The following is a 23,998-nucleotide window of genomic DNA, read 5'->3' as shown; positions in this document are numbered from 1 at the left end:
ATTATTTAACCACTCAGAATTCAAGTGGTTCACAGGCTTAAACTATATCTAGTAACACCTGATCTATGATATACCTTTCTCTATCTGTGTCTGAATAGGCTCCTTCAACTCTGCTCTCCTATGTTAAGACAGAATACTATTTTCAGAACCCATTAATGTCCAAACGCATACAAAGAAAATTTAAACACGAGTCATTAAAAGTTCCACTGACGTTTTACTCAGAGATAAGGTCAGACTCATGCAACGAAACTGAGACATTCATTCTATAGTATTCATCAAGGCACATACTTTCCTTTCATTGAGCTTCGTTTCCACCGATTCCCACTTTTCTTTCAAGTTATTTATGTCTTGGTCAATATTTGTCTCTGCTGATTTGGGGCATCTTGCAAGCATCTGCTGGCCTTTCTGCATCAGATTCTTATATGTTTCTTCTTTAACATCAAAGGCAGCACAGATTTCCTAAATGGAGATATTCCCCCAAATTACATCACTTTTAAGACAACAAACTCTGAGTTCTTTTTCCACATTATCAATCCATCCAGCTCACAAATAACCCTGACACTCGAACTTTCTGCTATATTCAAAGAACACCTAACCGTACAGTCATACTGTTTCTACCAAGAAATCCTAGAAATGGGGCTATTGTCATCAATCTATCTCACATATGTCAATATTTTAAACTACCGCTACTACAAAAGGTTACAGCGTACAGTAACCAATCAGCTCTGTGACCCTGGGTGCATAACGTAACCTCAGAGAGCCTCAACTTCCTCTCTGTAAAATGGGTTCTCTAAGTCTCTCCCTGGGCCATGAGACAGCAACTATGATATTTTTGTATAACATAATTCTATGCTCAGAAGACTTACAGTGGATAGAAGGAAAGACCCAGTATAGTAAGACAAAAGTTGATGATTCAGACTTTGAAATCACAGAAGCCAGGCTTGTGGCCCTATGAATATAATATTCTTCTCTCGTATAACATTTTAAAAGTTTTCAACTAGAATGCAGTGTGTATCTTCTACAAAGAATATAAAAAATACTCCTTAAACGGATTCAGGATGGAAGATCAATGAAACAATAGTTGTATTCATGTAATAAATAAGACCAGTTCTATTCCATTGATTTGATTTAATATAAGTCAAACCATAGCCCTCACTGAAAAATTATATACTATCTAACACTTTCAACTTTATAATTTTAAAAATTGAGATACAGTCCATAAAAATCACCTTTTTAAAGTCTAGAAGTCAGTGTTTTAGTATATTCATAAGGATGTGCGACAATCACTACTAATTTTAGAACTTTATTGCCTCAACACTTTGTAATTTCTAAAACCTTAAGAAGTTCCTCTCTAAACATATTTATAGTATCATCTAAACATATTTACAAAAATCCCCCTCTAAACATATTTACAATATCATCTAATCAGAGCAAAGCTTCTAAATATTGCTAAATCTCAGGAAATAGTAATAGCACAAGTTTTCTAGGTTTCTTCACGTATAAGAGAACGAACTCAAAAGAACATGACTAAAACAGTATTATGAAAATCAGTAACTCTTTAGAATTCATTAAATCATGGAATTTTATAATCTAGCAAATTATATCAGCAAATTCATTTTAAATATCCTACCCAAACCAGACATGATGATATGTGATATTTTTCTAAAATAAAATATTCTAAAGATAAGTCCTTTGCTTTCCAACTTTTCCTTTACATTCTTCTAAATTAACATTTAAAAAATAGCTGTTATTAGACAAACATCTCAAGCATGTTTGCTCAAGAATTCATTAAACTTATACTTGTTGGACTGTGACAGCTATGCAGGTACTTCTTGGGAAGTAAGGAGATAACTGGAAGATGGCCAGATTTATGGAAAAGACAAGCACTCCCAAGTTAGTCAACTACTTTTTCAGTGAACAAATGAGTCTCCTGTGGCACCCAAAACCCAACATATAACAACAAAACCACATACACAATAATTTTCTAAAACAAGGAAAACAGACTCTAGAAAATTCTCTACTGGACTAACAGGATTCATTTTAACTGCTCACAGCCGCTGTGTAACAAATGTTACCTCTGCTGTATTTCTTCACAGCACCTACAGGATGGCACTTCCTCTCCAAATCATCAAATGCAAAATTATCCCCAATAAGTGCAGCTTTATTAGTAGGATTTTACAGTAACACGAGAATTACTAGAGAGGACAGATTTTCACAAACAATGGACCATTCCTTTTGCCAAACCCTTAAGTACTTCTGCTTTAATTTCTTAAGATGCTAACTGTAAGCATTAGAATATTAAAAAAGATTTATGATGCAAATTCATAAATATAAAAATTCAGAGGGTTAGTTTCCAACACCTGCAACACACTGCTTTCTCTTACAACTTTTGGAGTAGAATTACAATGGGAAATGAATAGGCAAGGATCAGAGACAGTCAAATGTTTCCATACTGCCATGATAGAAAGTCAGAATCCCAAGTTCATTATTTTTCTTCCTTATCCTTAAGAGAGGACAGGGCTACAGTCTGAGTGGGAACAGCCCGCAGGCAGGAGGCACTGCTCGGGGACAGGACAGACAGTGAAAAACAAGCGTCCTCTTGTCCAAACCTGGTGGCTGTGAGGTTGAAGGCACTGCCCCACCAATGTTCAAAGGAGCAAATAAGTCACTCTGTCTTCACAGGACAAGAACACATCTTCTAGCCTTCTGTGAAACTCAGTGAGCATCTCATGTTCACAGCAATACTTTTTCAGTTCATTCTGATTCCTTTTGGGATTTTTCTTTTCACTCAAGGCACCACAGTTTAAAATTTACCCTATTACTATCCATAAAAGTTTATCATTTTATGGGGGAAGATTTGCTTCTAAAAAAAATGCCTAAATTTCCAAAACCTGTTTTTCATATATTGACATACTACACTTTAAAACAGAGATTCTGACTTTAAAAATTCAATCAACATTTAATCAACAGAGTGTCAACCACTTACATTTCTGCTACAAAACTGGACAGCCTTTAAACCTTCACCTACGGTTTATTTACCACCAGGGCCTATACAAAATGGTCAATTTCTTAACCTGAGGCCAGAGCTGGAGGAAACAACAGAGTTACCAAGTGGGCATTGAGCTGCTCCCTGGCTGTTTCTGGTAAACCTCCCAGAGGCTTGGATGCTAACAGATGCCGCTCGGTGTCGGTCAACCACTGCTGCAGATCCTCAATTTCACCGTGGAACCCTTTGGCCTGGAGTGAGAGAGAGGTTCAAGACAGGTCCCAAATATGGTCACTTTGAAGCCACAAACAAAGCTTAAGCAGCCTGCTAAGCCTCGCCATGCACTCTGAACAACGGCAGGGGCCCCTGGACCACCTGCCCTTCTTCGTCAGGAGATCAGACCACCAGGCTAAGAGCTACAAAGCTGCCTTCTCTTCAGCTCTGCGCCTTTATCCCACTTATTTTTACTCCTCTCCCCAAGGTATAAAAACGAAACAGGGGTCTGAAAACCAGTCAGAGAAGGCCATGCCATCTTGATCTTGAAGACTACGGAAGGTTTCAGGATTTATCCCCTTATTCACCTGGCGCAAGGCAGCATCCAGATGCTGCTTCCTTTGTTCTGTTTTTTCCAAAACATTTTGCCAGCGTTGATTCAAAACCTCCAGCTTGTTCTGAAGGCTGCTCGCTTCTTCTCCTGCACTTGATTCAATTAGGTCATTTCCTGCTTTATTCACGGCTTCCACAGTGGATTGATGAGCTAACACATCATTCTGGAGCACCTGAAAACATTCCAATAACACTATGTTTGCTAGTTTGTAATATACTATTATCGCTTCTAACGCAATTGTTTTATTTCCTGGTTAGGAAACCTTTTGAAATTAAAACATGATATACACAGAATTTTAATATTGTGAACTTTTTAAAATGGTGGACTTCTTTCCCCTTAGCTTTGCAGCTTTGATGAGTATTATCTTCAATCTACCAACATCCCCTGAAATGATTGTGCTGAGAACACTGCTTGTGCTTCCCATCAGAACAGCTTTGCAACTGATGACATTATCTAGAGATTATAGTTAAAAGACTCAAAAATATTCATTTGATTCAAGCTCATTTTAATTGAACTTAATTTCCATGTCTTGGGTAAACAACTTCAAACATATATTAATATACTGATATATATTTGAACATAAAATGAATACATTCCCATGTCTTACAATTAGTACTCTTAAAAAGTAAACAAATGATGATCATAGAATATTCTTTTATCATCTCAGGTTTTAAGGGTGCCAGAATTAACTCTTAAGTTGACAGGAACCCCAGGAGGCTCTACTATTAAAGGGAAAGAGATTTCACCATCCACTGGGAATGCATGAGCCCAGCACTCCATTTAGTTGTTCTCTTACTAGAAAATACACACGTAAAATGCCCACCGCAGACCCCAGTGCATAATACCTTCCTATTCTATTATCCGGTGGGAATATAAGGACAGATTAATAACACTTAGCTGCATTAACATGGACAAGAGTGGTAAGTGCAGAAAGCAACTGCAAGGCTAAAAGAATTTTAAAGAACAAATAACAGCTCAGGAATAGTTTCCTTTCATGAATACTGTGCTATGTTTTTGGAAACCAGAAGAAATCTTCCTCTATTTTTAGCAAAAGTCTGTGACAATCCTTTTCTACACTCAGATGTGTGTTGCAAAGAAGAAGAGCACTGTGTGTTATCCTGGGTGGGATGTCCCACCCTGGGAACCCCAGATCAGGAGGATTTCAGCCAAGGGCACGAACCACCTGTGATCACTGTTCTCTGACTCCATTCACTCGGGTTCTGGGGCATCTGGCGAGGGAGGGTTTTTCAAAAGCTATAAAGTCAGCTGAGTAAGGAGTGATCTTTATAAGCAGCAGGTATTTTGATACGGTAACAGTAGGAGCCACTTTCAAAAGCTAAGAGCTCAATATTTTCATAATAAAAGCAAATGATAATTCTATAAAAGTCATTCTTATAAATGTTCGGAGTCCCGCTATATAAGCCACGGCCTAGGAACCAGAGCACAAGGCAGGACAGAGATGAGAATATCCCCTCCCTTTCTCCAGGGAAAAACAGAAGAAAAATTTACATTAGGGAACAATTACTGCAAGGAAACACATAAAGGAAGAGGAATTAAGCAAGAATAATCAAAAACTGTACATCATGACCTTAAAGCCCTAGACACCTATTATTTTAAAATGGTGTTAATATGTAAAATAATTAAATATTTCAATATGATAATCAAGGAAAACTTATTAAGATCAGGATAAGATACCACATAATGTGAATGTTAAAAGTTCTATGCTGCTGCTACTGCTAAGTCGCTTTATGTCCGACTCTGTGCGACCCCACAGACGGCAGCCCACCAGGCCCCGCCGTCCCTGGGATTCTCCAGGCAAGAACACTGGAGTGGGTTGCCCTTTCCTCCTCCAATGCATGAAAGTGAAAAGTGAAAGTGAAGTCGCTCAGTTGTGTCCGACTCTTAGCGACCCCATGGACTGCAGCCTACCAGGCTCCTCTGTCCATGGGATTTTCCAGGCAAGAGTACTGGAGTGAGAGCCTGCTTAATGTCGGGATCAACTCTACGGGCCATAACTTTTATTCATTAAACCTCATGACTTGACTAAGATGCATGGAATTTTCCACCAAGAATTATTAACCAGTGTCACAAAGATGACAAAAATATGAAACTCTTTTGCATGTATCTCAAGGCAAACATTTTCCATTTATAAGCTTTCAATCAAGCACAGGAAATGTAAAAACTCTTCGCAACATAACAAACACTTTTAAAAGGCTAACTCTGAAAGAAAAAGACTACGAGACACAAAAAGCCAGTGAAAAGTAGAGAAAGAAACACAAGGATAAGCTCCAACATGATTAGAGAGACAGACAGAAATAGGCAACAAGCCTAAAAGCACAATGGAGACACGTGAAGGGAAGGGTGACCGGAGGGAACACACAAGAGCCTGTAAGAAAACTGACTCGTCAGGCTGTCTCAACTACTTGTAAAACGATGTCATCCAAGGACAGGGGTAATCAGAAATTTAAACCCTCCAGTGTTGGTCACGCAGCCCTCCTAAAATTTAGTCAGAAATTCCCCATTCTTGCTATTTTGGAGAATAACTACCTTGACCAATGAGAAAAACATTTTGACTATCATCTTTTAAGGAATGTGCTTATGTTGCAGATGTCAAATAGAAACTTGGGTCAAAACCATAAAATGCCTAAAAAAGAAACAGACCAGAAACATCTGGTGACCCTAGAAACGCAGAGAGAAGAAAACAGACAATGCAGTAACAGCCACATACGTGATGCTTGGCGAGTTCAATTTCGATGGCCTTGGGGTCTCCTCCAACAGGCTTCTGTTCGCCGAGCAAGCCCTCGGTGTGCGTGAGCCAGGCCAGCAGCTCGTCCAGGGCGTGCTGGAACTGCCCCAGCGCTAACAGGGCGCCCTCCAGCTTGTGCTGCAGACAGAGGGGTGGAAGATGATCAACCCACATGTCCGACAGGACAGACGGCCCACGTTTATAAAACACAAGTGAACAAACGATTGCTCCATGCTGCAGAGTTCTACAGACAAAGCCAATGAACCCAATCACACATCCTCCTACATTTTAAGTTTGAAAAGAAATTCTTTTAATGGCATGAAAAGCAGGAAAAATTCTAAGGAAACAAGTGAATGTAAGGGTTTTCAAAGTTTGTATCCAGGAACACCTTATTTTACTTTTTAATAGTTATTTTACATTAATATATGACCTTGAAATTGGTATTTACCTGTCTGTTGATGATTCTCTCATCCAGACTGTCCCATATCAACTTCAGCTCCATCAGTGGGTCCTGAACAGTGTGTTTGTCACTTTCTTCTGTTACTTTCTTCAGCAGAAGCTCTGCCTGATGGTTCAGTCTCTCCATTTCTATCTGCTGTTGATATGCCTCTGACTTAAATTGCTGTTTTTTAAAAAAAGAGACATATAAGGAAAATTTGTCACACATCACTAACTTTTTAAACCAAAATTCTATGGGTCAGATCTTTATTCTAATTCATACTTCATATTGGGGAGGGCCGAAGAGGAATAAAAATCTAATACAGGGTTTACTGATTAAAAAAAAAAAAGGCATAGATAAAAGGAAATTTTCTCACACCTGAAACTAACGCAACATTGTAAATCAACTGTATTACAATATAAAATAAAAATTAATTTAAAAAATTAATCTTTTTCATTATTCAACATAATCTGATGAAAACAATGTTTTTATAGTTTGGTTATTTCACTTCTGTCTCCACAATAAAGAGCAAACAAATTTCAATGATGAACTTCTTTCAGTGTCTGATTACACATATTTAATAATGTTTTGAAGCTACAGGAAAGAATAAAACAAAATATATATTTGCATATATGAAACCCAGGGAAAAAAATCTCTAACAAACTTAATTTCCTGCTCAAAGCACACATACATCTTGCATTCACTCAACATCGTATGTTTTCTGCAGCCATGCTGTTCTGTTTTTTAATTATTATTATTCTTTTTCTCTTTGGCCGTGCTACGTACCTTGTGGGATCTGCTTCCCGACCAGGGATCAAGCCCAGGCCCTGGCCGAGAGAGTGCTAAGTCCTAACCACTGGACTGCCAGGGAATTCCCTCCCATGCTGTGCTTATTAATATTTATTTATCCTATGGCTCAATCAGTGATGACTCAGAGTAACATTCCTCTCTCCTGGTGCTTAATGACATGTATGTAATCATCCTAGCTTTGCCAACTAATACAAGTTAGCCAGGGGTTACTTGTAATAGGAAACTGTCCTTTCATAAAGTATTGAGTTTAATCTCTAATAGTAAATAATTAAAGAGTAAATGATTAATGAGCTAAGCAGTCGCTTCCTTTTTTTCAAGCAAATTAAAATAATAATTAAAAACAAAAGCACAGTGAACATTTGCTAGAGTCAAGGTGTTCTCAATAAACTTCTAAAGAAATTCACTTTATCCTCAACTAAGCTGGGGACACAGAATTGAGAGCAGTTAGGTAACACCATTTGGCTGGTAAGTGGATTAAAGGGAGTGCAATTTCAGATACCTGATTCCAAGGCAACCACTCCACCTAGTCTGCTATATGCAAACCACTGAGACATAGGTAAAATGCACAAACCCTGCACATCTGTAATTGTATATAAAGGATATCATGTGTTTACTACAGGAGCAGACAGAGTGAAAAAAAAAATCACAATCTAATAATGATGGTAAGAGTAAAGTTCTCAAAAAGAAACAATTTTTTTTCTAACCAAAATATTCTATATCACACTCAGAGAGGAAAATGCTACATTTCTAAAGCCAGATAGTAACTTTATGTGAAAATGTAGTAGCACTGATGGAAAGGGGCACGATGCCTCTGCAGAGGAAGACTTAAACCTCGGGAGGAAATGCTGCCCCTACTTTGATAAAGGAGCATCAGTGGAGGAAATGGCCCAGCCATTTTCACAGCTGGAGATCAAGAGCCACAAAGGAAAAAAGATTACAAAGGAAAGCAGATGGGAAACAACAAATATCTACAGAACAAACATTTGGGGAAACACTGTGATCCCATCCACTCACAGGATCCTCCTTCCGCCTATGAGACTAACTGAATTATTCTGAACAAGGAAGAAAACAGAAGCGTTGCTGTATATGCGTGTGTGTGTGTGTGTGTGTGTGTGCACGCACACACTCCCTCAGTTGTGTCAAACTCTTTGTGAACCCATGGACTGTAGCCCACCCGCCAGGCCCCTCTGTCCATGGAATTCTCCAGGCAAGAATACTGGTGGTCATTGCCACTTCCTTCTCCAGGGGATCTTCCTGACCCACGGATCGAACCTGTGTCTCCTGCATTGCAGGCGGATTCTTTACCCGCTAAGCCATCGGGGAAGCCAGTGTATGTATCAGTGACTACAGCATGGTACGAAATAATTCAGTTCTAAAATCTTTACAGTATAGTGTGTGAAAGTGTTAGTTGCTCAGTCGTGTGCGACTCTTTCTGACTGTTGCCTGCCATGCCAGGCTCTTCTGTCCATGGGAATTTGCAGGCAAGAATACCGGAGTGGGTAGCCATTCCTTTCTCCAGTGGATGGTCCTGACCCAGGGATCAAACCGAGGTCTCCAGCACTGCAGGCAGATTCTTCACAGTCTGAGCCACCAGGAAAGCCCAACAGTATAGTATACATAGGTAATATGTAAAACACACACACACACACGCATACCTTATCTTACTCTCAACATGAGGACATCTGTAAGGCTATAAATCAAAATTTAAGAGTGCCTGCCACTTGGTATATAACATTTTAGTCTGCTTATCTGCATTTTCGAATTTTTCTATAATAAACCAGTATTGCTTTGGTAAGAAATACTACTAGTATTTTGTATCCTTTATTGAATGAGCACTTATACACAGCTTATTAGGTGCAGGCACTATAGTAAACCAGTTACATAATCAAAATAAAGCACTTCAATTATGTAACATAGAAAAATCTGCACAAAGCGTCCCATGAATCAAGAACCTAAGAACGCAACGTGCCTGGTGGATTTCTCAGCCCTTACCATACCTTTAGCTCCTCAATCTGCTGCTTGACGGTTTCAAGATCCGTTCCAATTGGAGACATGGAAGCCAATTTGCCACCTGCGATATCTACCCAGTCAAATAATGCCTGAAAAACACACAAGGTCACATTATTATAACAGTATATTTGAAGCTACTACACCATCTCAACTGTGAGAGAGAAGTATAATCATAAATCTATATATTAAGCAATGAGCCTGTTTTATAAAAAAAAAAGTAAGTGGTAATATACTGGAACAATTATTCCAGATATGAAATAGATGAAATCTCCATTTTTGTATCCAAATTTGAAGAAGGAATTCTACCTCGAACAGAATCTTAGAATATCCAGAACTTAAGAAAAGTCTATTTGAAAAAAAGTTTTATAAAGTTACCACACAGAATAAAATTCTGTCCTCTTTTATGTCTGCCTAAAAGGCAGACTGCATAAATATACTGAAAGAAAAAGATTCAAACCCATCCTGTTGATTCAAATAATCAAGAAGTTGACTGCTAGGCACTTGAAACAATTTGTCTCAAGTAAACTCTTATGTATTATTTAGATTAGCATTAAAATCCTACACATATAATGATTAAGACCAGCATTATTAACTGCAAAAAACCTGCAAAATCTCCTATAATTCTTATTCTTTTTATGCAATATAAATATTCTAAAAAGGCTCTACTTACTTTTTCTTCAGGTACTGAATATACAAAATTATTGTGCCACTTAATGAAGTTGCCAGGACATACACTCAGGGGGAAAAAACTTTGGAACAAGCCCTGAGAGGTTAAGCAACAATTTGGGAAACAAACTGTGTTTTACTTAACAATCAAGCTCTGAAACCTCTGGAGGGAGTGTCTTCAGCTTTGGACACTGAGCTACATACAGTTCAGTGCCTCACTGCCCTTCATCCCCAAGGTGAGGCTACTGACCCAGGACCAGCGGGACCTCTGAAGGGCCTTGTTTTTCTATCAGTAGTGATGAGAGTAGCCTCAGTGTCCAGCTGGGACCTTGACCCCCCGGGGCTATTGATGGCATTGCCATCTCCAGCCCAGGGAGAGGACACAGTCCCAGGGACCCGCCAAACAGATGTGAGAATCACCCGCTGGCCACGCAGACAGAGCTGGAGCCTGACAGGTTACTGGCTGCTGATACCCAACCAATAAATGATCACACTGGTTTAAAAAGAAAGGCAGGAGAATGATAATAAGGTGTCCCTTGTGGTGAATTTTTTAAAATATATTTACAAGGTTCAAAATACTTCTCAGCTGGCATAAAGCCAGGATTGTGATATTTATTTTTGTAAATTTAGAAATGAAGTGGCCTAGTCAAAGGGAAAAGATGTCCTCATCTGAGCTTTGCAAATAATATTCTCTTGGTGTTATGGAAATACTTAGAGAGGCCTTTTCCATATGGTTGGATGAAGGCTGAAGCCTTGTCAGGAAATGGAACAACGTTAAGGAAAATAGGGAGAGAAAGATCCCTGAGTTGGCTTCAACTGATAGGAGAATTTTTAATGTAAAGAATAAACTAAAAAACTGGTTAGTGAACTGAATGAGAATCTGTGAGGGATGTGAAAAACAACCATTAAAAGGGATTATATACACAGAAAAGAAGAAAACACTTTTTACATGACTGATTATGACCTAATAAAATAGAAATCTATTTTAGTTCACCAGGAACACTGGCTTCAAATCACATTTCTTTATGTCTGACTTGAGCTACACACACTTGGTGATATTTTTAGACAGTGTTTACCCCTTTCATCTGACTCCACTCAACTCCAGGACAGAACTCAGATTCAGCTCCACTTCACTGTCTGGGGTTGAGACATTTATGAAAAATACTGTGACTTTCACCTTAAAAAGTTAAACTATTTTTTTTTCCAAAGTAAATTGCACTGAATGTGTGTAAAGGGGCGTCTATAAATCTGTATGTATCTCCAGTGTCAGAAATCTCTTTGAAAAGACACAGCACGAATCGAAGCAGGTGAGTTGACGGTATCACACCTGCAGCTACGGGGCAATACCAACGCGTGAATTTGTGAGCATCGTTTAATCTGAACCCTCCCCTCCAGCACACGCTGTAAGCCTTACCTGCAGTCCATCCTGGTACTGAACGGCAGTCTGCATCGCCTCCTCAAGTCTGTCTACCCGATCTTTCCAAGCTTTGTTGAGAGAATCCCATGCTGAATTTAGCTACAATGTAAATATCAGAACTCTTTCAGTGTCATATGGTAAATTTTCAACTACTATCAAACATGCTTTAATTAGCAAAATCCTTTTAAAAACCATCTGATGAGCTAGAAATGGGGGCTGTACCTCGTCTATACTTTTTTTGACAATGGGCTTGTCAGGCTCCCCACACGCAGCAATGAGTTCAGAACCGAGGTTAATAACCATGTCCAGCTCTTCCTGCAATCCATCTATCTCCTCCCTTATGACCTAGAATAAGAAATGGCAGCCTTAGTATTTTAAGCCAAACCACAGTGAAACCAAAAAAATGCACACAGACATTGATGGCAGTTGTCTCTAGGAAACGGGATAAGAATCAATTTTTATTTTCTTTCCACCTGTTTTCTAAGTTTCTGCACTAAATTTTTTCAACAATAGAAAAACCAAGAACAAGTGTCCTTTGAAGGAACAAATGTCAAGTGTTTATTATAAAGACAATATTTAGGAAATAATTCCATGTAACACATAACAGAATAAGTTTTTTTAAAAAAATATCAACAGTACTGAAAAGCATGAAAATATGTTTTGTCTTTTAAACCAATGAGTTTGGCAATACACACTTAAAACAGACACAAGTATAATATAACCTTAAAGACGTCACACAAATTAATGTATTTGCTTAGTTACCAGGTGTAGAATAATCTAACTCTGGATTTTCAGTTTTATCCTAGGACACGTAAAGTACAAAAACAAAACAAAACCTATGACGGAAATGCCAATTCATGTTGCTGTATGGCAAAACCATCACAATATCGTAAAGCAACTATCCTCCAGTTAAAATAAATAATTAAAAAATAAAACAAATACTTGTTTTTTAAAAAAAAGTATATGCACTAATCTATCTTTTCTTTCATTTTCTTGGTTAACTACATTTATTCATTCAAGATGCATTTATTGACCACGGATGAACCAAGCCCCACACCAGGCATCGGAGACACAGGGAGAAGGGGCTCCAAGTCCATCAGGAAAGACAGAGGTACCGCCAACAGGAAGTCACCCTCTGCAGTCTTGGGAGTGAGGGGAGTGCTATGGGAACAGACTGACTCAGCTGAGTATACGAGAGGGTGGAGGGTGACAATCCACCCGAGCCTCGGAGTCTGAGTGAGATTCACCAGAGGCGTGTCAGGAGAGGCATCCCAGGGCGAGGAAACAAAATGTGCAAAATGCAGATGCTAGAAAGAACAAAGCTGCTTTGGAGAAGGAGCTGGGGAAAGGAGAGGAGAAAAAGGTGGCTTTGGAAACATAGGCCTGGGCTAGGCTGGGGTGGAAAGGGCTGATCCCATGTTCCAGGTGACCTGGATACTGGGTAATGGATGCAATCCTCCAAGGGCTTCTGAAGCCGCAGGATAGCAAGAGCGGGTCTAGAGGACAATGGGCAGTAAGCTTAGAGGCTGGAGGGAGAGAGACTGCAGGTGGGGCTGCCTCTCAGATTCCTTTTGTAGACAAAAAGGACATGACAAGGCCCAGCAATGAGGCAGAAGCAGTGGGGATGGAGAGAAACTTTCTAAATACACATTCTCCAAGGGAAACCTGAGGGGGGACTCTTTCCCGTACTACATCCTGTGCATTCCACTTTCAGAGTCAAGTATCAGTCTTAACAGCATAATTCCAAATATTTACACTAAAGGAACCCAGCATTCACGCCGCTACGCCTTGTTCTCTTAACTTTAAGGGAGACTCGGCTCACCTCTGCTGCTTCCTGCTGCTGCTTCACCACGGAGGGGTCGATGCCCGGGTCCTCCAGGTCGCGGATGAAGTCCTGCGTGTCTTTCGTGGTGACCACCAGGGACAGGTGATCACACCAGAACTTCTCCGCCAGCTCCATCACGTCCAGCAGCTTGGCCTCCCGCTCCTCCACCAGCACGTGGATGTTCTCCCAGATGAACACCATCTGGTCGAGCTTATCCTGAACAGCTACGAGCAGAAGAGTATCGAGAAGACACACTTCCTTATCAAAAAAGCACAACTTTCTAGCTCACACAGGAATCACAATTCTGTCTGCCAAGGGTCTAAACCTGGGCCAAATGTGGGTTGAGCCCATCTAGTGGGTATCCCTGGGCCCAGTGGCCTTTCCAGACAAATGCAGTTCATGAGGGTGTCCTGTTCCTTATGAACCAAGTCCTCCTGACACAGGACAATGCTCAGAGGCACCGGAGCTCAGGGGAGACCTGAGTTCACCGAGGCTGGCCTTACTTCCAAAAGAGGTTTAGTCTATTCTTTATGCTCTCCAAATCAAGAATAGAGATGTCCATGCAATCCCTGGAATGTAACGAAGTAGGACACGTATTTTGAGTTCCCTTCTAGCATTCCCTTACCATGAATTTCCATTGACCTGTGCACAAGCTCTTCCTTTCAACCCCAGGCCAGACCTTGAAGGTGTCAGCTTAGGACCCTGGTGGCCATTTCTGTGGCTGTGGGATTGGGTACCCGTTACATTAGTTAATGCAGTCAGTAACGAGGACACACTATCCCTAGGTTTGGTCTTTAATTAGCATTATGCTTGAATCACCTGATTTAAAGGGCCTGGAGACCACATGGTTTCGCATCATGATGCGCGCTGTATTTACTGGACTGATTTCACAGACACAGGAAGACAGTAACCAGAGACTGGTGTGCACAGCCCTTCCACCCCAAACAAGCCCCACCTGTGAGATACTTTTTTCCTAAACTCCAGTGTGTTGATATGCAACTGGGCTGTCAGGGGACACCCACAATCATTCTAAGAGTAACATTCAGAGGTCCTTCACCAAAGAGCTCACCTTTGGCAGATATGTCCTTGTCCGTGCCCTGGGACCGCGCGATCATCTCCTCGCCCCGCTGTCTGAGGGTCTCGTACAGAGGCTGCAGCTTCTCCATGTCCACCGCCACATTCTTGTTCTCGCTGACCTGCTCCCTGATCTTCTCCACCTCTGCCGAGATGGACGGCGGCTGCCGCAGCCGCTCCACCACACGCTCCAGGCTCTCCAGGATCTGGTCGATCTTGTCATGGAACTGCAGGTCAAGCACAGGGGCCGCTTACAGGGGAAAGACACCACAGGTGGGATTCAAGCGACCAAACTCCTGCTTAAGATCACGGCCGGGAACCAAACCTTGGCTCCGCTGGGAACACATCCAAAGAGAGCTCCATCCAGCTGGTGAGGGAACCTATTCCTAGAATCACAGCTTATGTACGCCTCTTTGAGTCACACTGCTATGGGCACAGGACTGCTGCTTGGAAATAAATTCACTAGAAATAGTGTCTGTTAATATACAATTGGGCCACCCGACGGCAGCATCTGACGACTGCTTCATATTACTGCAATCAAAATAACAATAATTTCAAAAAATAGTTCAATAATCTGGGTGTCTATCAACACTGATAGTTTCATTCACTTTACTGATTATTATGGCATCCTCAAAAAGTTACATTTTTACTGAGAAATTCATGGGCAGGTTTGATGAGATGAAAGGGATTTCTTAATTTACAAGTGTCCTGAACTAAAAAATGTTAAAAAAAACAAAACGAAACAAAACAAAAGATGTGATGGAAGCTTGCATTTAATTCATGGTCAAACCCATAATGAGATCCATGAAAGAATTTTAAATTTGCACAGACAATGAAGCAAAGTTATAAACACTTGTTCATTTATATTAATAGATTTCACACAATCCTCAACATTAAATGAACTGTCAGCCAGGATTACAGGAAATGGACCAGTGTATCTAAAAATAAACACCAAGCCTTCAAAATGGAAAATCTGCAGGTACTACAAATAGACTTCTTGAGAAAGATATTTTCAAAATAATTTTTTTCAACTTTTCTTTCTTCTTCTTCAGCCTATCCTTCATAGTCATCTTATTGCTATCTTGGGAGTGATTTATTAAAAATGATAATCACACTTTCTTTTATCTCTTCCAATGGCAAACACAGAATTCCACTCTAGATGGACACTTATTTAGATGTCTGGACAACTGCATATTTCTTAAGTCACTGAAAATTATGCCTTACTTATATACAAGCAGGCAGAGAAATGTAAGGACTGGATGCAGGCAGGTATCACCTCTGAGACTAAAACATCCATACTCAAGAGTTAATGCAATGAAACAATTTCAGCTGGAGTTGAATTAGGAGACCTGGAGACCATCCTCCCAAGCACTGCTGTGGGAGAGCCCGTCACACTCGGGGTGCAAAGCCTCACCTGAGTTGACTGAGAAATGGCTTCATCCAGGGCCACAGCTCTCTTTCTGACATCTTCTTTAATCTGACTGTAGAGGGTGTCCGCAGCCACGTACTTCTCTTGGATAGAAAAGCCTTCCCTCGGGCTCAGCTCCAATAACTGTGGCCCAGTTTTGTTCATCTTATCTATATGAGGCTTGTGTTCGGCTATCAACTCTCGCAGTTGCTACAACAAAGCAAACAGCATTTCAGTATCTCAGAGGCGCACCTCCACCACACAGCTGTCAACATCCTCAGTGCATCCAGCTGGCACAGAACTCCAAACACACACCCTCCCATCACAAGGCTCTGAACCAGCAGCCCTCTGCCAGGAAGAGATGCCCCTGACACAAAGATTAAACAACAGTCTGGTCGTGTCAAGTCCCTCTCAGGGCACATGCGAAACTTCTGGATGAGTGAAGCACCTACTCCCAATTCATTACGACTTTTCTACTAAGAGCAGTACGTTCTAACAAGAGTATTAGCCGAGGGTCCTCTTACATACAAGGATTATGAACTCACTATGCCCCAACCTACAGAGACCAAGCTGTAATTCTCAGTATTCCTTTTTGCACATTCATGATACACATGAAAATTATTTAGAAGTTAGGATGGAAGGGAGAGGGAGGGAGAAGAAGAAAGGAAAAGAAGCTCAGTAGAAGGTGGACATGATGCTGAGAGAAAATATGACAGATAAGTGAGGCACTTTCATTATATTATATGGAAGAGAATGGATATATGGCATATATATTATATATATATTATACATAATACAAGGCACAAGGCATTGTCATTATACTGTATGTAAACCAACAAAAAAGTGTCCATATATATTACATTATGTATCTGTGAGTCTATTCTATGTATATATGTGATCTGTGTGATACTCACGTATATAAACAAATCTATTGGCACTTATTTTTAAATGTTCATGGCCACAAGGGTAATCAACCCATCTATCAAATACACAGCTGTATACCGAGTATTAACTGTAAGGTGTACTTAAGAGAAAACATGTGACATTTGAGTATTCTGCATAATACCATCTAATCAAGAAATATGATGGTAGCGATACTAATGAGGGAGGTGGAATCCAGGTGGAGCCCCATTCCTTCTGGGGAGATGGCTCCACTGGGGATCGTGACTCTCTCCAGAGTCCAGGGCCTCCTGTGACTGTCCACAGCCTTCTCCAGGGCTGGCCTCCTTCGGCACTGAGGTGCCCCGTTTCTCTTCGTTATTCCTGAGTTTCCCCAACCAGCAGCTTCTCATCCTCACCAGAAGGTGTGCCTCCACGCTGCTATCCAGCCCCTGGTGAAAGCTCCTCTGAGAGAAATTACACTCAGGAAAGACAGTCTAGAGGAAAACGATCTTTCTCTGCAAATATTTTAATTTCCATCACTCATTGAGCAGAATCACCAGGATGGCCACACGCATGGACTTTTATTTTAAAAGTGGCCACTAAGGAATGCATCTGAGTCAGTGCTAATGAGGTGGATGAACCCAGAGTCTATTATACACAGTGAAGTAAGTCAGAAAGAGAAAAACAAATATCGCACATTAACGCATATATATGCTAAATCTGAAACTCCAGTACTTTGGCCACCTTATGCGAAGAGTTGACTCATTGGAAAAGACTCTGATGCTGGGAGGGATTGGGGGCAGGAGGAGAAGGGGACGACAGAGGATGAGATGGCTAGACGGCATCACTGACTCGATGGACGTTGAGTCTGGGTGAACTCCGGGAGCTGGTGATGGACAGAGAGGCCTGGCGTGCTGCGATTCATGGGGTGGCAAAGAGTCGGACACGACTGAGTGACTGAACTGAACTGAACTGAGGAATCTAGAAAGATGGTACTGATGAACCTATCTGCAGGGCAGCAGGAATCCCATGGACAGAGGAGCCTGGTGGGCTATAGTCCATGGGGTCGAGAAGAGTCAGACACGACTGAGCGACTTCACTTTCACTTTTCACTTTCATGCATTGGAGAAGGAAATGGCAACCCACTCCAGTGTTCTTGCCTGGAGAATCCCAGGGACAGGGGAGCCTGGTGGGCTGCCATCTATGGGGCTGCACAGAGTCGGACACGACTGAAGCAACTTAGCAGCAGCAGCAGCAGTGAAGAAGCAGACCTAGAGAACAGACTTACGGACACAGGGGGTTTGGGGAAAGGAGAGAGTGGGACGAATGGAGAGAGTGGCATGGAAAGGTATACACTATCACATGTAAACAGAGCGCCAGTGGGAATTTGCCGCATGACTCAAGAACTCAACTTGGGGCTCTGTGACAACTTCGAGGAATAGGACGGAGTGGGAGGTCAAAGAGAGGCTTCAGAGGGAGGGGACATGTGCATACCTATGGCTGATTCATGCTGATGTATGGCAGAAACCAACACAATATTGTAAAGCAACTATCTTTCAATTAAAAATAAATAATTTTTTTAAAAGTGGCTACTAAAATCAGTCATGCAAATTCTTTACGAAGTGGTTGAGAAAACTGTTCAGTACATCATGAATAAACCCCAGTGCAATATCTCTATTTTTGAAGTTTTTCTGAAGGTGGTCTCAAAATTCTTTTGGAAAAGAGCAAAATAAGAAAAAAATCAGCTTTAAAAATAAAAAAAAGAAGGAAGGTCTAATCAGTCTAGCGTGCTAGGCACAGCCCCTGGGCAGTCCAGGCAGCGATTTCCTCATTTTGTTCTACATTATTTGATAAATTCATCCTGTTTTATAGAACGGAGGTGATGATGGTAAGATCAGCTACTATACAATCTCATGGAGAAGAAACATGTCACCCAAGTTCTGGCTTCAACATCCCAGCGGGCATGTTTGAAAAAGGAGTTCATACTATGAGTATCAAGGGACTCTCAGTAAAGTGAGGGATCTCTGCTGAGAGCTCTTGAGTAGCCTGGACTCTAAGTGGCTGTCACCTGTGCAGTGCAAGTCGCTCAGTCATGTCCGATTCTCTGCAACTGACCCCATGGACTATACAGTCTATGGAATTCTCCAGGCCAGAATACTGGAGTGGGTAACCTTTCCCTTGTCCAGGGGATCTTCCCAACCCAGGGATGGAATTCAGGTCTCCCATATTGCAGGCTGATTCTTTACCAGCTGATCCCAAGGGAAGCCCAAGAACACCAGAATGGGTAGCCTATCCCTTCTCCAGTGGATCTTTCCAACCCAAGAATTGAACCAGGGTCTCCTGCCTTGCAGGTGGATTCTTTACCAACTGAGCTATCAGGGAAGCCCCACCTGTGTAGCAAACACCTTTCCCGAGAAGTTGTCAGTGAGCCTTTCTGAAGACTACTCCATGACAGACAAGCAAACAACCACAGGACAGCTGCTTGGTAGGTGTGTGCGTGGAGAAAAGGCTTGGCAGGAGAGGTCTTTTGCTTTATACATAACAAAATGATTCTTGGCAACCATCCTCAGAGCCCACTCATGCGGGAGATACTTAATGTGACTTCAAGGTAACTACCGCTTATTTATAACATGGCTCTCAGGGCCATTTTTCATCCCTGGCTAGAATGAATGAAAAGATGTTCCCCAGGACAGTGAAGTGGACGCTATGAAGTTGCAGAAGAATGCTGAAAATATTCTGAACAATTTAGTTTGAACAATTTGAAGATTTGGCTACGAAGTTTTGAAATCCTCTTTCTCCATACAAATCTTATATTTGTTTCGAGAACTGAAAGATTATGCCAAAAAGGAAAATTAACTCAATTTTAAAATTTTCCATTCAGTAACGATTCTTTTCAACCTATTTGATGTTATGCTGAAAAACAGCTACTCAAATCTCACCTCAGAGTAGAAGAGATCCATGAAATATATTTTTTTGAAATATTTTATCTTAAAAATCATTCTGTGGCTAGGCATGAGGGTTTCTGCCAAATATAACCTTTCTACTAAAATTAATTATACATAGTTTTTAAGTCTTTCTCCCACTGAACAATTTAGATAGAATGCCATAAAGTTTCCATTTTGTGCACTAAAGTGTCCTCTAAACAAATACTTAAAAGATCCTTTCCAATGCCAATACATTTAAAGAGTAAACAATAAGACCAATAAGCACGTTACTTGAAACGATGATGTAATATACCGAGTTAAACTTTATACACGTGCACACACTCGATGACTTGGAATAGTAGTAGTAGTTTCGGAGTACATCTTATACAGATCTAGGAGAGCAACTAAGGTTCACAAGATCATAAGTAATAAGAATTCTAGACTTTCTTCCAACAGTCTTGAATCTTCTCACTCAAACCCTCGCAAAATTTTAAGCTAATCAACATTTCTGTGACTGCAGAAACGAGGGCTTCGTGATGCCTTTTTATATGTCTAAAATAGGGTTTATTTGTATATAGAAAAATACTCTCTCATTTGCTCATGTAAACTTATAGGAGCAGAGAACTTCAAAAGATTTCTATGTACAAAAGGTTAAAAAAAAGGGGGGGGGGGACAACTGGTCTTTAAACTTCAGCAGTTTTTCGCTTTTCACAGAATTTCATGACAATGTTGCCACATTTGTTACAGCGTCTATTTTCTCCAAGCTCAACAGCCTTGTCTGTGTGAGGCTGCTTCCACATATTTCTTCTGCTTAATTCGGATGGCTCCCATCACTATGAAGTATAAAACTTAGTCAAATTAGGGTACACTGAAAGCAATTCGACCTGATCAACTGAAAGGACTCGAAAGCTTACTTCCCTGACGCTCTGAGAGAGGGTCTCACTGCGCACTCGGCGTGCACTGCATGTACTAGTATGGCGTAGAGCGTGCACGCTCACTTGTGTCCAACTCTTTGTGACCTCGTTCATGGACTGCAGCCCGCCAGGCTCCTCAGTCCATGGAATTTTAAAGGCAGGAATACTGGAGCGGGTTGCCATTTCTTACTTCCGGGTCTTCCTGACCCAAGGACTGCACCTGAGTCTCTTGTGTCTCCTGCCCTGGCAGGCAGGTTCTCTGTCACTGAGCCACCACTCCTGTGCTAAGAGCTGTGACGGTGTCACGTGACGTGCACAGGGTGTCTGCCCGTATGAGTCTTCCCGCCACAGACCAGGACAGCTGGGTGGGGCTCAGAGGTGAGCAGACCGTGCAAACCGGACCCTGCACGGCGGACACTTCCCCACCTCAGAAGGCGTCTGAACCAGAAGCCCCCTGACAGCTGTGGTTCCTTCCCCGGGACCCCCGCGTCCGCCCGGGGCCTGAGCTCACCCGGTGCTCCTCCTGCTGCTGCCTCAGGGTCTCGTACTCCAGGGCAGGGGCGGGCAGCTGAGCGATGGCCTTCTGCGTGTCCGTCAGCCATGGCCAGAGCTCCTCGTACGTCTCCCAGAACTGGCTCACCAGGGACTGCGCCCGCTCCAGCTGCAGGTACCTCTCCGAGTTTACCTGGCAGATGGCGTCATAGTTCTTCAGCACCGTGTCCAGTTTTTTCTAGAAAATCAGATGACAAAATGTGTTTATCCAGTCAGGCAAACCAAGGGACACATATATACACTCCAGAGTGCTTGATCAGCACTATTTACCTGGAACAGAGTAAGCACTCAATGAATAAATGCATGGTAAATGACTGATGAACAGCGGCTAGTTAGTGTCTATGTAGAGAAGCTCATCTTAAAAGAAAGGCCTTGCTATGTTGTTGCATAAGGCAGGAAGTCCCTCCTTTTCAAGGCTGAAAATGCTATATGCAAATGCTATCCTTTTACTACAATAAAAAAAATTTCATGTATAAAATAGCAAAAATGTGTTAAAAGTTTTAAAAGTACACCAACTGGAGATTACGGTAAAAAACGAGTATATGTTCCTATACTCATGAATTTCTATGCAGTCATCAAAAATCAGGGGGCTTGATAACATGGAGGACTTCTCAAAAAATATTAGGTAACAAACCACCCCCCAAATAAATAAAAAGCCTCAAGTTGTTCTGACTAAGAGACTGAGCTTCCCAAACACAATTTCTTCCAGGCCTTCTATGTGAGAGAAGGGTCTGGCAACACGGACGGCGAGTCCATGCTCAGTCGCTCAGTCACGTCTGACTCTTGTGACCCCATGGGCTGTAGCCTGCCAGGCTTCGCTGTCCATGGGATGTTCCAGACAAGAATACTGGAGTGGGTTGCCGTTTCCTCCTCCAGGGGATCTATCTGACCCAAGGGTCCAACCCAAGTCTCCTGCATTGGCAGGTGGATTCTTTAACACTGAGCTACCTGGCAAGTCCAACACGGACACTACTTTCTGTTAAAATACAGGGACTGTCTTTCAAGAATGAAATTCTAAAAGGGACTCCTAGTCAGGAAAATTAATTACATAGATTGAGAAGCAAAGTAGAACATCATGCTGTACACTGATTTGATCGGGTGGTCACAGTGATCTTGTTTATGGTATAAATTCACTATAATCCAATAGCAAAAGACAGAGCACAACCATAACCTAATAAACCACAGAATAACACAGAGATTCTTTCATGATCATCTATATGTTCCACATAAGATTTTTTGCAAAAATAATAAAGATTATATTAAAACCAAGTGCCACTGTGGAGTATTTAAATAAAAGAGAAAAAATAGCAACACACCCTGTGCATTCTATTACTTGCCTATGGTATGCCTTAAAAGCAATGCACCATCTTTTCAATGGGATCCTAGGCATAGACATTTGTATAACAAATATGTTTTTCTGCCATGGGCTATTTTCCTACGAGAAGCATTAATTTCTTTATGCTGCTCAGAGGTCTGAATATGAATTGAACTAAACATTTTTATTTGAGGCTGCTTTCCCACCAATGTAAAGATCATTAAAACTACATAAACTGAATACTTCCTTAATGACTCCACTCCTTTTTTTCTATATGGATTACTGTAACTTTATACAGAATGGGTTTAAGCTAGAGAGAACTATGTATTTCAGGTTTTGTCTCGACTCCAGAGGACCCAATGTTCCTGAAACCTATAAACAACAGTTGACGTATAGAATAACAATTTACTCTGATAATAGCAATGATAATACAGCAAACATTAATTGGATGCTTAATGGGTCCCAGTTACTCAAGGATTCAAACATTAATAGCTTTTCTGTCTATTAAAAAAGATTATCCCCAAAGTGATTCCCTTAAGGAGTATTCTTTTCACTGTTATTCTGTAAGCTTGAAAAATGTTTTATTTAAAACTAATGATTTAGCTGTTTAAACAGCAGCTGTGGATAAAGGAAAAGAGCTTTTCTCCGAGTGAAAGCCCCACACACACTGTCTGCTTACGGGTCTCACACTAGTCACATGGACAAGATTGTACCTTCATAGGCTGCTTTTCCTCTTCGCTGCACGTGCTCATGATTTTATGTCCAGATTTAACAAGCTCATCAATAATGTCCTTGTGTCGCAAAATCTCCATGGTGAACGTCTGTATTTACCAAAATACAGATTTTTTTTTTTTAAAGAGAGCATATGATTAAAACAAAAACAAAAAGGCAAAGCAGTTAAAATGACTAAGTCACACTCAATCATGCAAGTGCATCTCCTCGGAGCATGCTGACAAACCACACAGATGTGACTGGAAACCTGTGTCTTCACCTTTTGAACCTGCAGCTGAGCGGAGGTCTGGTCTTGCTCAAGCCTGATGTCACCCAGAGACGTCAATTTCTTCTCTGTTTCATTAATCCAGGCTAACTCAGCATCGGCCGCTTGGTCAAACTAAACAAAAGATAAATAATCAGGTCAGCAAGTTCCTGTAACTGGTGCCAGAGAAATATCTATCTACATGTCTTTCAAATATCCTTATCACATAAATGGAAAATCTGGGCCTGTCTCCTCATGGCAACCGGAAATGATCCATGAGAGTGACTCATGTTATAAAGAGAAAGGAGAAGTTTCCACAGAGAAATTAAACACAACCTCTTAAAATGTGCTGAATCCATAACATGGTAATGATGTGAGGATCGCTCACACTGCTGCCTTCTCCCTGGTGGTGATATAAAGATTTTCTATACAATACTATATAAATTA

At 41.1% G+C, this 23,998-nt stretch overlaps 1 protein-coding gene across 29 annotated transcripts in view; it reads right to left on the bottom strand.

Annotated features, from left to right (window-relative positions):
- Positions 1-23,998, bottom strand: part of DST (dystonin) — a 514,523-nt gene that overhangs the window by 36,526 nt on the left and 453,999 nt on the right. For all 29 annotated transcript variants that reach the window (XM_024983983.2, XM_024983991.2, XM_024983988.2 and 26 more), the window contains 14 exons: positions 23,567-23,686; positions 23,289-23,396; positions 21,220-21,438; positions 15,995-16,198; positions 14,576-14,807; positions 13,504-13,730; positions 11,904-12,026; positions 11,679-11,780; positions 9,586-9,687; positions 6,788-6,961; positions 6,322-6,477; positions 3,568-3,765; positions 3,109-3,237; positions 289-459 (listed from right to left, as the gene is read on the bottom strand). In XM_024983983.2, coding sequence (XP_024839751.1) covers positions 289-459; positions 3,109-3,237; positions 3,568-3,765; positions 6,322-6,477; positions 6,788-6,961; positions 9,586-9,687; positions 11,679-11,780; positions 11,904-12,026; positions 13,504-13,730; positions 14,576-14,807; positions 15,995-16,198; positions 21,220-21,438; positions 23,289-23,396; positions 23,567-23,686 — 2,265 coding nt within the window. The remainder of the gene's footprint in view (positions 1-288; positions 460-3,108; positions 3,238-3,567; positions 3,766-6,321; positions 6,478-6,787; positions 6,962-9,585; positions 9,688-11,678; positions 11,781-11,903; positions 12,027-13,503; positions 13,731-14,575; positions 14,808-15,994; positions 16,199-21,219; positions 21,439-23,288; positions 23,397-23,566; positions 23,687-23,998) is intronic.

Source organism: Bos taurus, chromosome 23, assembly GCF_002263795.3.
Source record: "Bos taurus isolate L1 Dominette 01449 registration number 42190680 breed Hereford chromosome 23, ARS-UCD2.0, whole genome shotgun sequence".
Taxonomy (NCBI): Eukaryota; Metazoa; Chordata; class Mammalia; order Artiodactyla; family Bovidae; genus Bos; species Bos taurus.
Note: the sequence above shows the minus strand (reverse complement) of the source record. Positions and strands in the feature narration are given on the sequence as shown.